Source organism: Opisthorchis viverrini (assembly GCF_000715545.1).
Source record: "Opisthorchis viverrini unplaced genomic scaffold opera_v5_515, whole genome shotgun sequence".
Taxonomy (NCBI): domain Eukaryota; kingdom Metazoa; phylum Platyhelminthes; class Trematoda; order Opisthorchiida; family Opisthorchiidae; genus Opisthorchis; species Opisthorchis viverrini.
In genome coordinates this window covers 71,159-86,636 of record NW_008752177.1, presented here as the reverse complement: position 1 = coordinate 86,636, position 15,478 = coordinate 71,159, and the positions used below count along the sequence as shown (strand labels likewise).

General features: G+C 44.5%; 1 protein-coding gene across 1 annotated transcript in view; it reads right to left on the bottom strand.

Moving 5' to 3' along the window:
* Positions 1 to 15,478, bottom strand: part of T265_11520 (hypothetical protein) — a gene marked incomplete at both ends in the record, with an annotated part of 79,199 nt that overhangs the window by 24,299 nt on the left and 39,422 nt on the right. The window contains 3 exons of the mRNA XM_009178198.1: positions 6,238 to 6,650; positions 8,459 to 8,548; positions 12,512 to 12,599. Coding sequence (XP_009176462.1) covers positions 6,238 to 6,650; positions 8,459 to 8,548; positions 12,512 to 12,599 — 591 coding nt within the window. The remainder of the gene's footprint in view (positions 1 to 6,237; positions 6,651 to 8,458; positions 8,549 to 12,511; positions 12,600 to 15,478) is intronic.

Genomic DNA, 15,478 nt, shown 5'->3' with positions numbered 1-15,478 from the left:
CCTGTACAGTGTTTAGCCAAATATATAGGCCAGACAACCATGCAACTCCACGCGCGAATCACGTAACATGAACGACACGCGCGTTTTTCCCCGCGAAACCCTGTCGAGCTCAGAAAGCCTGAACATCACTCGGGCATTGCATTTCACGCACTTGAGTCAATCCATGAAAATAACTTCGATGGTACACGTATACTCCAGTCAGGATTCAAGTCACACGTGGAACGGACGTGCGCCAAAGTCCTAGAGATCAACACACCGAACTGCGTTCGATGGTACACGTATACTCCAGTCAGGATTCAAGTCACACGTGGAACGGACGTGCGCCAAAGTCCTAGAGATCAACACAACCGAACTGCGTCAACCGTAGTGGTTGAGCCAGCATCCCGTCTTACTGCACACAGTAGGCCCGGGGGTCAGAGGTGAAGCAGGAATCTCAACAACGACGCATCACAACAGCCAGCACAACAACCTAAGGCACATTCCAGTCAAAGCACACAACCACACGCATACGCGAATTGAACTTACAAACCCACACACCCTGGTCGCCTTAGACTGCAACTCCCTCAGAAACACGTATCAAAAGACACTATAGTGAACCCGAATAGCGCTGCACACGATTAGCACTCAATTCACTATGGAGATTCTTGGAAAAGGCTGCCCACGGATCACAACGTATTGTTCTACGAAGTTGTTTTGACTTGAAGCTTTCTATATAAATCAGGATTTAGTTGGAAGTAGGCCACAGTACAAATTTGAGACATGCTACTGGGAAACTGCAACCGACCATCCAGCATACATACATACGATGACAGGTTAGGTAGGACTGACTGTAGCGACTAGACGAATTTACAGTAAACACATCTTAAACTAGTACTTGAAGAGTTTATCCCAGGGAAAATGGAAACATGTGGTTCCGTAGAACGCTTTTCGGTAATGGCTACATACTGCTGATGTCTTCTTATTCATTGTGTACACTGTAATTAATTAACTCTCGGATGTACACCAAACAATCACACGCAGGCTGACACCGGTCAAAACTCTAAGTCATAAGCTACAGACTACCGATAAGTTTATTCACGGGAACAAAGGTCTCTTTGGTGTGTGTGTTCTCATCTGCGAGCTGTGTATAGTTCCGCCACACGAATCTACAAAGAATGCAAATTCATTATAATACTGCCAACAGATAAACAACGAATCATAGTGGTTTTGGATACGCCGGACTATAGTGAGTAATCCAAACAGCTATTGAATGTCACAAGCACATATCTACCAGTCGATGAAAACCCCACTTCGAATGAACACCATGTTTAGAGAACTACAAGCTACACACAAGATAACCAACCAGTCGAGAACGATGGAGGATGAAAGCCAATGATTCTTCACTACCAGGAACTCCGGCACACAAGTGGGCAAAAAAATCATGGAGGAGAATCAATCATTCTAGTGTGAAATCAGAACACCTAATAAACAATACTGGACAATTTCTAAAAAACACACCAAGAAATCAAGATGGAAAGCGATGAAATTGTGCTCCCGTTGGAAGTCGCTGACCTATTTAAAGTAACTGATCACAGTCCCGCCAAGGAGAACTTGAGTGAACTACTTCAGAAGGGCCTAAACACACGAGGAACAGTGCGATTGGAAAGTATTTGCAAGATTTTAGACCTGTGTGTGGATCCATAATTCAAGTTTGAGGGATAAATGTACAAACAACTGAAAAGAAATGCAATGACTAAGCCATCGCGTGCGTATCAAAGCTCTGGATACGCCCCATGGACGACACTTTCATTAGTTTGAAACAGGATGCATTAGAACGCGCACATGAATGGTTCGACACATCTCAAGATATCGAATTTACAATAGAAATGAAAAAGAATAACTGCATAGCGATTGTGGATGTAGTGGTGAAAAGGAACGCAAACGAAACTCTTCAAATGTGTGTGTGTCGTAAGGAGACACACCGACAAATTACTACGCTAGACACTCATAGGGGAAGTTTCATCCAAACTTTGTTCTGGAGAGCGGAGGCGCACCGCAGAACTCAGAAAGAAAGGAGAAATCAGCTCTGTGGTGTACAAGGAATACTCTTGGAAAAGAGTTTGGGGAAAAAGACGACTGAAGGCAAATTCTGGTAGTCCACAAACACTGGTGAAATTGATTTCAAGACCAAAAGATAAGAAACAACGCTGATCACCAAGTCAACTGAGCGAACAGAAACAAACAATACACTAAACCGATAAAGGAACACCACGCGACTGTAAACAGGCCTATGATATATTATTTCCATACATGAAGATCAGGAAAGACACCGATTCAATTTAGAAAACAAGAAAATAGTGGAAGAAAAGCAGACTAGGAGAAATTTTTAGCAGCGCTGCACTCTGTAGATGAATCAATCGGAGATCTATCCTGTTTACGCGCCGTTATTAGCGGGGGGCGGCAGCTCAATGGTAATATTGAGTCAAACGCGGCCACCAAACCAACGGACCAAGAAACAGAACTCACTGTATAGCCAAACAAACAAACCTCACGGTGGGGTGAGCACCAGGCAAGTTGAGTCTCAAGGTCGCACGAACACCCACCGATCAGGTCAACCAACAAGTCAATAGTGATGCCCAACCCAACGAAGAATGACCAGTCAGGGTCGATGGGTATACCCTAGTTTGACTGACGTACGGGCAACAAGCACCCACCTACACTCACAACGGACTGATGATGTTATCGCAACTGGTGATGACACATCTGCAGTCATATTGCCCAGCTCAGTGATCGAGCAATCTTGGAATGTTTCATACGCTTCACAGTTACTCTCCAGCATAAACATAAACGAAGAAGCAGGTGAAAATGAATCGAATTGACTGAAAATAAAGCGACTCTCAGTGCAAGTGAGACCACTGAGCCAACCGTCGTGGGATTTCCTTACGGTTCTGAAAGTTATCCTACTTTTTTTCTATGTCAAAAATCAGTCGGTCAGTATGCGGCTGTGGAACGACAAGTGCCGCTCCTGGGTACAAGGGTATTCCAAAACAAAGGAAAACCCAAGTTCAGTCAGTATCAGTTCAAGAACGAAGCGACAGTGCTGCTGATAGCAGTTGTCACATCACAGAGAGAGATCATTGCCAAACAAAATGGTGGACTTCAAAGGACAGTCTCCTCTGGAGAGAGAGGTCGACCACTGAATACATTCTACGGGATCACTTGAAAGTGGTCTGCTTTGGGTGCTCTTTCCTGATGATGTTGTCTCCGAAAGATGGAAACAATCTTCGGACGAAAGTCGGGGAAAGTAGACAGAATTTTCCGTGTTAGGAAGAGAAAACATGTGGATGACTGTCAAGATTTAGCGCTTCAGAAGGGGTTCATTATTGGGGTGGCGAATTAGTAGAGGTAGAAGACAGTAGGAATATCGGGAGACTAGGCAGATGTAACTGTGACGCGCCACACAGTGAGCACGGCGAATGTTATTGCACCGTAGTATTTCATCGCCCGTCTCTTACAACGGGTAATTACTGACTGTGACCGTTACGTTTCCGTGCCGACATAAATGGAAGGGGTGATGAACTGAACAGTCTGGCGAGCATTGACCGATCGTCACCAATTTATCAACGCGCTTGTGGTATTTCTGCACATCCATCCGCTATACACGAGAAAAGTAACCATGGCCGGATTGTATTTGACAAACGAGAAAAGTAACCATGGCCGGATTGCTATTTGACAACTAGCTCATGTGAAGATCTCCGTTCCTTTGTAACGATGTGGATATATAAAAAGAAATGTGCCATTCGGTCATTGTCGTCTGGAAAACCTCGTTGGCTGGCAAGATTGACATCTAGGTATGCAGACAAAGGTCGGGAGTGGAATGCTGTCAGACGAAGTCTGAAGGCACACTGCAACCTGGAAACAATAGCGCTTGTGGATTTAGATCTTTACATGAACAAGTGTGCGGACCCAGGCGGTCAGATCAATGAAGAACGAGACTCTAACGTTCCAAGACAATGGTCCAATTTTCAGTGTATACTGTGTAGGTCGGTAGTAAATTCAATTGCAGATGAAATAAAGTGACGGCACAAATTGATTGCTCCATCTGCTGCAGAACGCACTTCGACCCTTTATCACCGCTTCCATAGTAAATGAGGACCAGAAATAACTTTGTAGACATGCTGCACCTATCAGTCTATCCACTGCGTCATCTCTCAAGAACGAAGCCTCATCGATAAGACAGTGCCCTACCAAGGATAGGACAAACGAAAGAGGAGTGGTTAGAAGCGAGTCCTCAAATTCACGAGAACAAACGTAACCGAACTCCGAGGTTTCGCAAAGATGTACAACTGCATCAGATGGTTCACTCTGCTTATCGATTACTTTTGAGCACAGGTCGTTTTAGCACAGGCTACTTGTTCCACCAACAGTTAGTAAGTATAAGTTAAACATTACATTGCACGAAAAATAGACAGCGTAATGGACATAGCTGAAACAGTTTAATCGCCGATATTTCTGATTATTACGTGAGGACTGGATCAGGGTACGATGGATTGAGGAAATACATACAGATGTTATGCACTTGCGCTGATTCACATCTCATCACATACTCGCACATGGTAAAGTGGACAGAAAGTATAAACTAAAGACCTAACCTGTGAATAGCTTTCATCTGTGTGGTCCAAGATCACTGATACTCGATAGAAAAAAACACTGTCAGTCGGGTAAAGTGCTAAATTAAATTGAACACTGTATACCCCGAGGGACAAGCTGCAAAAATAAAATGGGGAGTGGAATAAACAACAATTAATAAGCCCTGTTTAGATAAACAGCGGTTGACGGAATCGTTCTATACAAAAATAGGGACCTAAATGAGATACCCACACAAAGATATTGGGGAACTGGCATGTGCGTTTCGCTCCGATCACTCAATGCATGAGAATGAATTAACTCTGAGTCTTCCACGAAGTTTCTGGCACCACACAGTAGAAGTACCTATAGGCTTTAGACGAGTACAGTCTTGTCCAATCGTACGCACTGCCTTCACATCGGGGACGTGCGATCCTTGATCATCTTGCGCAGTAACCACTGTCCAGCACAAACAGTAATTTGGAGCCACAGATGGCCGTGTGGAAAGCGGGGACAGTAAGCAGTCAGACTGTCCTATTTGGGTTGGACAGGCCAGTTTTCTGAAGCCGCTATCCCAACGACAGTAAGTATGATTATCCCATTATGATCTGACTAGCAGTGACGCAGGTGAATTCAACACTGATAACTGGGTTCCTCAGAAGTCCCCACCTGAGCTGAATGACGGACGAAAGACTCCGGATATGATTTGTATGTGATAATAGGATGATATCAATTTTGTGTAACCGAACGAACTCTGATAAACAATATAGTGCATTTGACAGTGTGACAGATAGGCTGTTGCAAAACAGAACCACTACCAATTAGTGGGAGGCACGTCTAATGTTCACATCATTGGATGGCGAGTGCAGTGAGCAATCACAGGACCACATAATGACCAGATGAGAAAGGACACCCCATCGGTAAACCTAGAGCGACAGAACTACCAAAAAACAGGCAAGAATCTGTTCCACTGGAGAAATTGAAAGTGGTCTGATGTGTGAAACAGGTTCCAAACACCAAGTTGTGCTGTGACAGTAAAATAGCCTAGGTCGCCACAACCAAAGCCATTTCCAATCTGCACACAGTTGAAAATACTAACGAAGTCGACCTGCCATCTGTGTTAGAGTCAGTCAAACGGTGTGGACTGTTGCGGGTGTCACCAATCCAGGACTCGACTGGAACAAGAATGGTTAGCGTGCCAGATGCATGATAAACAGCTGTGAATGAGCCGAAGAACCGGACACCCAAATTTGGTCGATACAAGTCTATGCAAGCTAGTTTTCAATGCTATCTGCGCAGCCCCAGTGCGCTGTCTTGATGGCAAGTCGAACAATGAGGCACAGAAGGATAGCTGAGTTTCAATGGACATCGTACAGAGTGTGTAGGGAGCTGACCTGGACAGTGAGCCATGTTCATAGACAAACAGACGATGTTTACTCAACCCATAGTAAATTATCACTGACCGTCGGTTGTTAAGCAAATTTGTACGTGTTCATGAATGTGGGCTGGGTGAACGCGTGGCATGCAAAGTTAACGGGCATTATTTCTGACGGACAAACAAACAAACAAACAAACGACACACAAGCCAGGAAAGTACATTCGGATGAAAATCGAGAGATCGGAAAGACTTACTTGGCACTTGAAGGCTGCAACTGGCGAAACATGTCATTGTGAAACACTGCCCAAAAGTAAACGGCCCCGTGGGCTGATAGAATAAGGAACGTGCACCAAAATCGCGTGAGCTGCGGTGTATAAACCGTACAGGCACTTGGGGATGTTTGGTGAGCATTCTGCAAACCGGAGCCAGATCCAGGCACACTGGATGCGTAGATAACCGTGGCATAGACAATGGCTGGGAGCAGACACGAAATACTGCTCAGAAGAGCAAACTGAACAGGAACCATGCACAGCTGATTAGTTGTTGAGTTGGACATGGTAGATGGATTTCGCGGACGCAAGAGCAAAACGGGTGCTGTGGGTGTGACGCGGGAGTCCAACGAAGCATTTAGCAGAACTTTGGTTGAATATGCCGGCTGACATAAAGACTGTAAGTGGAGAAACGCGAGGATTTACGGGATGCGGGAAAAGACTTCGTAACAGAAAACAGCGTCATACAGTCCACTATCCAACTCTTGCAATTTCAGTAGTGAAAAGCAGCCCGGTATAACGAAGATAAAACAGAACAAACATCGGTGGAAACAAGTCTACTGTTCTACGCACACGGGAGAATGGAGACAGAAGTCAAAACATAAGGAGTCAATCTACAAAATGTGTGTAGAATAACAGCTAACTAGAGAATAAACTCAGTGTATAGAAAAACAAGCATAAGGGAGAGAGGGGACAGAGCATTAGGCACCGACCCTAGATGCGATGGCTGACGAAAACGAACTCAGTTAGGTCGAATCAGACGACCCAGGGGGAAGCGGAAGGCAATAGGTAGACTGGAACCAAGAACCTCCCAACGAACTGCCTTAACCTATGGGCAATCTTCGGGTCACTGATGCTCATAATGATAAGTCAGTCAGGCGACTCAAAGAGAACCAGGAGATTTTGTGATACAGTGGAGTGAGTGCACATGTGGTCGGAAAGTGGATGCCACGCTTGTTACGTACGAAGGAGAGCATCGTTGGTTTTCTGTAGTTCCCTGAGTCACGAAACAACCGCTCAAGGAGAAGGATCATGACCCCACATCAATGGTCAGCACTGGTCTTCAACTGCTGCAAAAGTATACTGCGAATGAGCATCAGTACTCACAAGCATTAGTTAACTGCAAGCCCATCAAGGCCGAATGCAACAGGCCTCATTGCCACGAGACAACACTGCTCTCAGGCAGTCGCTTTGTGTGCACGACGCATTAGTACAATTAGTACTGATGTCGCAACATACATACATGAAAGAATAAACAATTCATCTGACATACTTCAGTTATCTGTGTACCTACTATTAGTATGAGTGACCAAAACGTTTGACATATTCAAGGACAGTTCCACACGAGCTCCGTCAAGCGCAGTACTCATACACACCCTGTTACCCTGTGACACTAGGTTGTATTGGCTGAATAGTAATGCGTGCATTACCGCCAGAGAAGGAGACAGGCTTCAGCGTTGAAAGCCAAGTGATACGGTCAATGTGCAAGTGCTTCAGTGATCATTAATGGACATTCATTAGCCTTGACCCATACCGGCAGTTGTTGACTCTTACTTCAATGCGACTGTCACGTAAACTGGATTTTCTCAAGCTTTTCAAAACCATAGTCTACAAGTTAGACCATGAACACCAAAAGTACGGTAGGCTGAAGTTTCTAGATGGAGTGATAGTGACTGCCAAGACAACCAAGCTGGTGGACGAACACGAATGAATGAACCACAAGAGAATTTTTCGATCCGTTCGCAGATAAACCAACTGAACAACAGTACGCAAAATCTGCGATAACCGCCGTTTTTAGGAGTCTCAAGTGCCAGTATGGTTGGAGTGGAAGTAACTGAAAAAAGGTCGATTAGAAGAGTACCGACAATGTATTTATCGGAGGCTTCGAGAGGTAAAACCTAGACAGTGGACGCCACGCAGAACGCGTTCGTCGCCAAACGAGTGGCTGAGAGCTCAGACAGAATGAACGCAACTGCGTTCCGATCGCACTCATTTTTGTGACCATTCGCTGCACGTGTTGCTCAAAATCCAATCCAAGACACAGAATAAACTGTTGCCTGCGTCAGGATTTCGAGCTACCCAAGTTGATTTTCAACCAAAAACTGCTGTGAACCATTGGGACTAGCAACCCATATTCTTGGTTTCCACAATACCAATCAAAACTCGGGAATTGGTAAAAGCACATGGTTTTCATGGAAGAACTTACCAAAGTGATCAGCTCTGCAGCTACAACGACCAATATGGAGCCAGTGATTAGAGCACGGGCTGGGATGGCGTGAACAACAGGACCTAACGGCTGGAAGAGAACAGAAAATTGCCAAACTTTGTTTTGGTGACGGAGACACAAGAAGCAAGAATCAGCATCAGGTTGTAAAAATACATGAATAAGTAAATAGTGAATAAAAATAAATAGAGGATAATAGAAAGTTGCTTTATACGAGGCATCCAGAAACTGGTCAAAATCCCCAATCCGGGATCATCCCTGTACCGTAATTGGCAAGTCAGCATAGAACATGAAGGTGATCACTAATATAGGCGTTAGTAAACGGCTACCTTATGATCCAATCGGGTTGACAGACAAGATTCATCAGCGAGTGAAAGCGTCAGGGGACTGCCCTTACAACCAGTATCGTACCAAAGACGCTTAGCAGTACTTGAGAATTCGCTGAGCCGAAAAGTGGAGAAGTTTTTGGAGGGAACATTCGAATCCCATAGGGCGGACAAGAAGCGAACTCTCCGTGAAGCAAACTCACAGTTTCAACAGTTCCGATGAAGAACACCGGACCTAGGTGTCGAAAGTTTCCAAGGGGAAATCGGTCCCGGGAAACAACCATATTTAACGCAACACGGTAGATTTGTTGGTGCTCGAACTCATTCAGAGGGGGTTAGGCGACGTGAAAATGACTACAAATACAAAGCAATCCGAGTAACCAACTACGGGACATTCAACAGAGAAGAGGGAAGACTACCTCTGATTCACGTGACGTAGCCAATCAACTAAGGACTGTATTCTATTGTGTACGTGAGTACTACTGCTCACATGAACCTCTTCAAATGCTACCGCAATCTACATGTGTCCAACTAGTGCCAGATATTACCATGATGCATGTCTGCGGTAGGGTATCTAAAACGATAACCGTTCGACCGTTGAACTTGTGTGTTACAAACCCAACAGCGCCGCCGCCAACAGATTGGTCGATCAGATACTTCCTACAGAACATCACTTAGGATTATCGGAAAAGTTGGGATTCAGTGGTAATCAGTGGGGCGTTTTCTGCGCATAGGACCTCTGATCTACCGCTCTTTATCACCAACTTGTCGCTCCACAGCAGTTCGACCCACTGGTTATGCATGACGTCCAGTGGTATTGGAGAAAGCCACATCAAATAACTCGCGTTATGATGAGTTGAGGGGGTGACTTTCCCGCAATCATTTCAATATTCGCGAAACGTGAATCATATGAATTGAAGATGAGTGTCAAGTGAAACTGACAGGAGGCGGTATCCAGAAGAACTGTATTATTCAGACCTTGTATAATATCAGATACGTGACGTTCGTTCTCATTGAAGTTCAACATGAGCCAATCAAACAATCACCTCAAGTGCAGTTATACGTAAATCGGAGCCTTTCAAACCCCGTATCGATTACTACTGTATAAAATCGAATCGGGGCAATAAAAGGCCTGGCTAAGCAACGAGTGAGTTGTGAGAAAGTTGATACGCCCAATTCACCGGTGCGAACTAATTTGTGGCTCGTCAAATCAGTCTGGGAATTCAATTGAAGCGGAAGCGGTATTACATTCCGCGACAATCAGAGTAACTCGTAATAGAAGGGGGAACTCCAGTTGATATGACAGAACGGAGAAGAAAAATGGGTGGGTCGAGGTATGCTTCAATGCGCCGCCGAACTGACACATTTCAACTTTACATCCAAGACTGCATTGTGGATTGCGCGATGAGATATGCTGCTCAATCTAATAAGGAATGTCATGGATTGAACATTATTGAGATTTTATGAAATGATGAGACGACTCGTTAGCTGATTTCAGTAGCGAATGATTCTTCAGGACGATGTATCACGACAAAATGGCCTGGTGGAAACATGGATAGAACCAACAGGTGATGGCTGAAACAAAGTGCGGATGCAAAAACTGTTGTACATGGAAAGTGTCGAAACCATAGCAGGTGTCGCATTGAGCTAAAATAAGCAACACACACGCGCAAGAAAGAATGCGTTCGTGTTAAAGAAATCAACCGAATAAGCAGGATTTTGTCGGGAAGGAAAAAGTCGATGACGCAACTGGCTGGTTGACCAGGCATATCCCAATTTTCGAAACGGTGCATAAAAACAGCTGATAGGATGTCACGATGATTGTATCACCAAACTATCATAACCTGGAAACTTTGGAAACGCTGAAGGTCAAACACAGGACGCACGAAGAATCCGGGGACCAAAACCTACGACAAACGCTAGGAAATGATCACACGAAGTACTGTGTTTCCTCTTCCCTCCATAAACACGCACCTAACGCGCTGCCTTAGGTGGTGGTAGGGTGCATAAGTTTAACACATACCTGAAATTCAACCTAGGGTGAGCACGAGAGCTGAGATGGTTGAGTTATTTACTGAGCTTGGTGAATTTGTCGCAAACGTCTTGAGGCACCACATGCGCGTCGTTTGTTAGCGGTGTCTCGTAGTGCACAATGCTACTCAACTAAGCATTGACGACCTCATCTAGATTGGCGACGAAACGTTTACCACAAAACTGTGAAGCTCGGTGAGCAAATCAACCAACAGTCACACCACATGAGCGATCAAATTTCTCCAGTCTAACCAAGCCTGGGCAACAGAAATCGAAATCGCAGACCTCTCGAGTAAGACTCGCGCCTTAGTCACCAAGCTATGCCAACAAAGATACTGCGATGCGAAGCACAGCATAAAGAGGACAGAAATCGAAATCGCAGACCTCTCGAGCAAGACTCGCACCTTAGTCATTAAACTATGCCAAGATACTGCGATGCGAATCACAGCATAAAGACGTGCACCTAGTCAACCGGTACTTTTACGGTCTCATTAGCCCTTGAAAAAAGTCACAAGAACAATTTGGTGGCGGTACTATGCTAGATATCTTTGTCTTTTCTCGAAATTCACCTTCATGGACGGACACATCGCCAGTGTTGAACCTCTACGATTCACCGTGGTAGAACGATATTTTTGCGCAGGCCGATTAATACCTGGGAGAGGAAATTCGCCATGGTTAGAGTGCACATCTCAGCAGGTTCAAGAATATTTCTACTGATAGCGACGGTCAGCAATGAACACCTTTCTGTCAAAGATATTTCAGCAACCTTGTGAGTAGTTACCTTTCTTTATTGTCAGACTGCGATCGACTCCGTTAGCAGCGAGATTTGATAGCGGCATTTCACACAAAAACAGTGCCGAGAACTAGATGCACACATTTCTGGTTAAGTCTGTAAGTTTCCTCAATCAGCGTTTTATATCTGCTGCGTCACTATCTGGACCCAACTGATCAAACAGGCACATCTCACCAGTGGATCCCACACAGATGTATTCAAGACATCACCTTTCTATTGTAAACAACAGAGACCTTAGTAATGGGAAACACGGGATATTCGGGTATGCATACAAAATGCCGAATTTGATGACATTTGAAAAAAAGTACCTCCTTTCATGCTTTGCAGACGATTGTAGAGCGCACAGACAACTACGCCCAATTTGCAAGGGAAGTCCAAAAATCCTGGTTTAAGAAAGTTACTTTTCAGAACATAGGGGCCAAGTTGTTTCCTTGTGTTCATAAACCGGTGCAAAAGTAGCTCTGGAATACCTAAAATTCTACCCCAAAATTTGTTGCATGAAGACGTTCTTGCTTAGTAGCACAAAAACCATCTGCAATACGCTTTTGTTGCATTGCTGTCATGTCACCAGAGGAAATTACGATGGCCAAGATACTGCCGGATTATTCAAGCTTAGACAGAATTAGTTGAGGTGTCAAGGTTCGGCTCAGTCCACGGACCTTTCGGACAGTAAGTTCACATCCTAAACGCTCAGTTATCTCGAGATTAATAGTAGCTTATTAATCTGAGGTAGTACAGAGGTGTCGACCGTTGGCCAAAATAGCAACCAATGATCGTCTCAGGCCGCTGGCTATTGTCGTGCAAATCTTGTTCCTTTGATACTAAGGGTTGGTAGTCCAGAAAAAAGAAAATTCAATTAACAAATCAGGGTGAGTTCAAACTTACAGAAAATCGCCTGAGCAGTTTCCACGTGAGTAGTAGGAGACCCAAATAGACGAACGCCACCAAGTAGGCAGTCATGAACACGAAAAACCTGTCGTACATGACGAAATGCCGAAACGGAAGGGGGCAAGAAAAGCAAAATGAAGCCGATTAAGAAGTGTTTACCTTTAAGAAGGGAACGAGATAACGTTAAATGATGTCAAGGCTACAGATGTGCAGTGATATTCCCTCTTGACGGTTAACAGGGGCTGTTGGTGAAAAAATGCCGGTAATGATTGAGATATATAGGGTTCTTCTATTATTGTTGTTTATACGACTGAGGCTCTAGGCAACCCGTTCAATACATCGCAGTATGAACGAACGAAACATATGACCTCCTCCTGCCCCGACGAACTTATTCTGGTTAGGCCACACGAAAGAAGGGAGATGAATCAAAATATGTGAGTCAGTACGATCAAAACATGATATAGAGATTATCGTTCTGTTTCTCCACGTCGAATTACCACCGGCGAATGCCTGACCACCGACCACACGCTTGGGCAACCGTGAGATAGGCCGTTCACCCTTTCATGAGGCGAGGAGGGGCGGTTGTCACAAGTCACACGTACTCGTGAGTTAGCGGCAACATTCATAGACGTATTCGGTACTCAGGGACGTCGTCATCTGAAAGTGACTTTGTCACAAACTAGCCCTCGATATTGCTGCTCGCGCCAACCACGATCCAAAATCAATCTGAACCGGAAATAGTTCGATGAAGGTAAAGAGGCTCGGAGCCGTTCTTGTCTTGTGAAACAATTGTGATTTAAGGAAAGGGCCCCCTCTACTGACATATCGGTCGAGATATTTCCCGCTGAAAACCTTAAACAGCTCGGACTGCAATGAAGACTGTCAAACTTGTGTGATTTTTCGATCAGTGTTTTTTATTAGACAAAATAACCAATTTTATGAAAACATACGCACTGCACACCCAGAATGAGAAAAATATGTATTTGGATTAGCAAGTCTGCGGTATAGGTATGGTTCGTTGAAAATCCGACAGTGTTGAAACAGAAACAAAAACAACCAAGGCACTCCACTTGCCGTGGGATTTTTTGGGATGCTACCCGCGTGTTTTGTGTTGACGGGCAAGTAGGAGCAGGTGACTGGTATCGCAGCAGTTTATGGAGATTCACAGAAAGTCAATTGATTACGTATGACGAAAATGGATGAGTGGTTTCTTAAATTGTGGGCAGAACGGTTGATTTTAGAAATATGAATAAAGCATAGTGAGTGTGATGTAAACGAGAATAAAATGACGTACGGTAAAGCATACACAACAGACTAAAATTACAGAAAGCAAAAAGACAAAAACGCATGATCGAAATACATCCCAAAAGATCGGTTGAAAATCAAACGTTCAGGCAAAGGGAAGGTTGCTGCAGTGAACGGATGGGAAATAGGGATTGGGTGGTGCCACCTCAGGCTTGATCATCACCACAAGGCCATCTAACACTTCCGCATGAGCTAATATGTTTAAATAGGTCAATTCCTGCAGCAAAAAACGCTAGACTACACGCACAGTGAGAGAAAAAAACTGTGTAGGTCCCTCATAAGAACTAGCTGGCAAAAGAACGACAGATGAAAACATAGAAATCATTCACAATCGTCCCAAAAGGCTCTTTAGAAGCAAGGTTTTACTAGATCAATCTTCATAATGATCGTGCAGGCCACCATAAATATGCAAATGGGGAACGAGCCTCTAAAAGTACCGCTATGGCTGAAATATTCAGCTGGCACACGTCGAGGAATGCTATTTTGGATATCTGCGCCGGCTGACGTTTAATTCATTACTGTTTACAGTCAATTAGAGTTGATTCGTTCAGCATGGGTACAACATGGGGAAATGTGGTCACCAACATTTAGGCCGTAAAACAACCCTGAGTAAAGACGTGAATTCATACAAGTCCGCACCATGATTCCATTAAGGGAATTAAGGGAGATGTCCTTTTCAAATCAAATTCAAAACGGTTCAAAAGCCCCAACACCTTGCCCAGAATCGGGTTGTTGTACCCGACTCCCAACAGATAGGACTGGTGCTGAACCGCTCTACGTGGTCCGAACGGAAAGTGGATCACAATGAACTCGTAACTAGTACTTCGGGATAGTTGTGGAGCCGTTTCATCCGTCTCGAGACGCTCGCCATGGAGTAAAGTAAAAATAATGGGGAAATTAATAGATAAACACTATGATCTACCTCTTTACCAAGTTAGCATCGTGACAGGAAACGCTTTGACCAAAGATTTGCCCGCCAAATACAGACGTGTCGAGTGATCCGACAGGAGATATTTGACTGGCATAAAATCTGTAATTCAGCAGCTCTCCGCGACGGGCTATTTTCTTATGATGCAATTCTCGTTCACTGCGAGAACTCTTTTAAAGGGTTCAGAGGGCATAGCGCCTAGACATGCGTGAATATATATATAGGTAAAGTTTTAGAATTCACATGCAGTGCTCTATTTTTCGAAACTTATCTGTTATTGGAGCGGCACAGTTGCCAAGAGTTCGTTCTCCCTAGAATGCATGAGATTGTGTTCGGGGTCATTAGAAGCAACGGATTCATATATTGCACAAGTGATTGGCAGTGGATGCGGTGGGAGTATTCTAAAAATTGGCCCCGAATCAAATTATTTTCAGGATCTAAAGGGAAGCCTAGGTACCGTCGCTGATCCCTCTAAAACTCAATTGCCATGGGCAATCGAACAGTGACATAGCGGAATGGTCAACTCCACTCAGAACTCATTAAGAGAGTGAACATCCAAATGGGATAGGACCGATTGGAGTGGTGCTGTACACCCTCGTGAAGATTAAACGAGGTAGTTAAGAGAAGCAGTAATCAAGATGACACCGGAGTTAAGCTGCGAGGTCCTAAAAAAAAGACTCATGATTAATGTGCACCGTTGGCATATCGACTCGCCTTTGGTAGTCTAACAG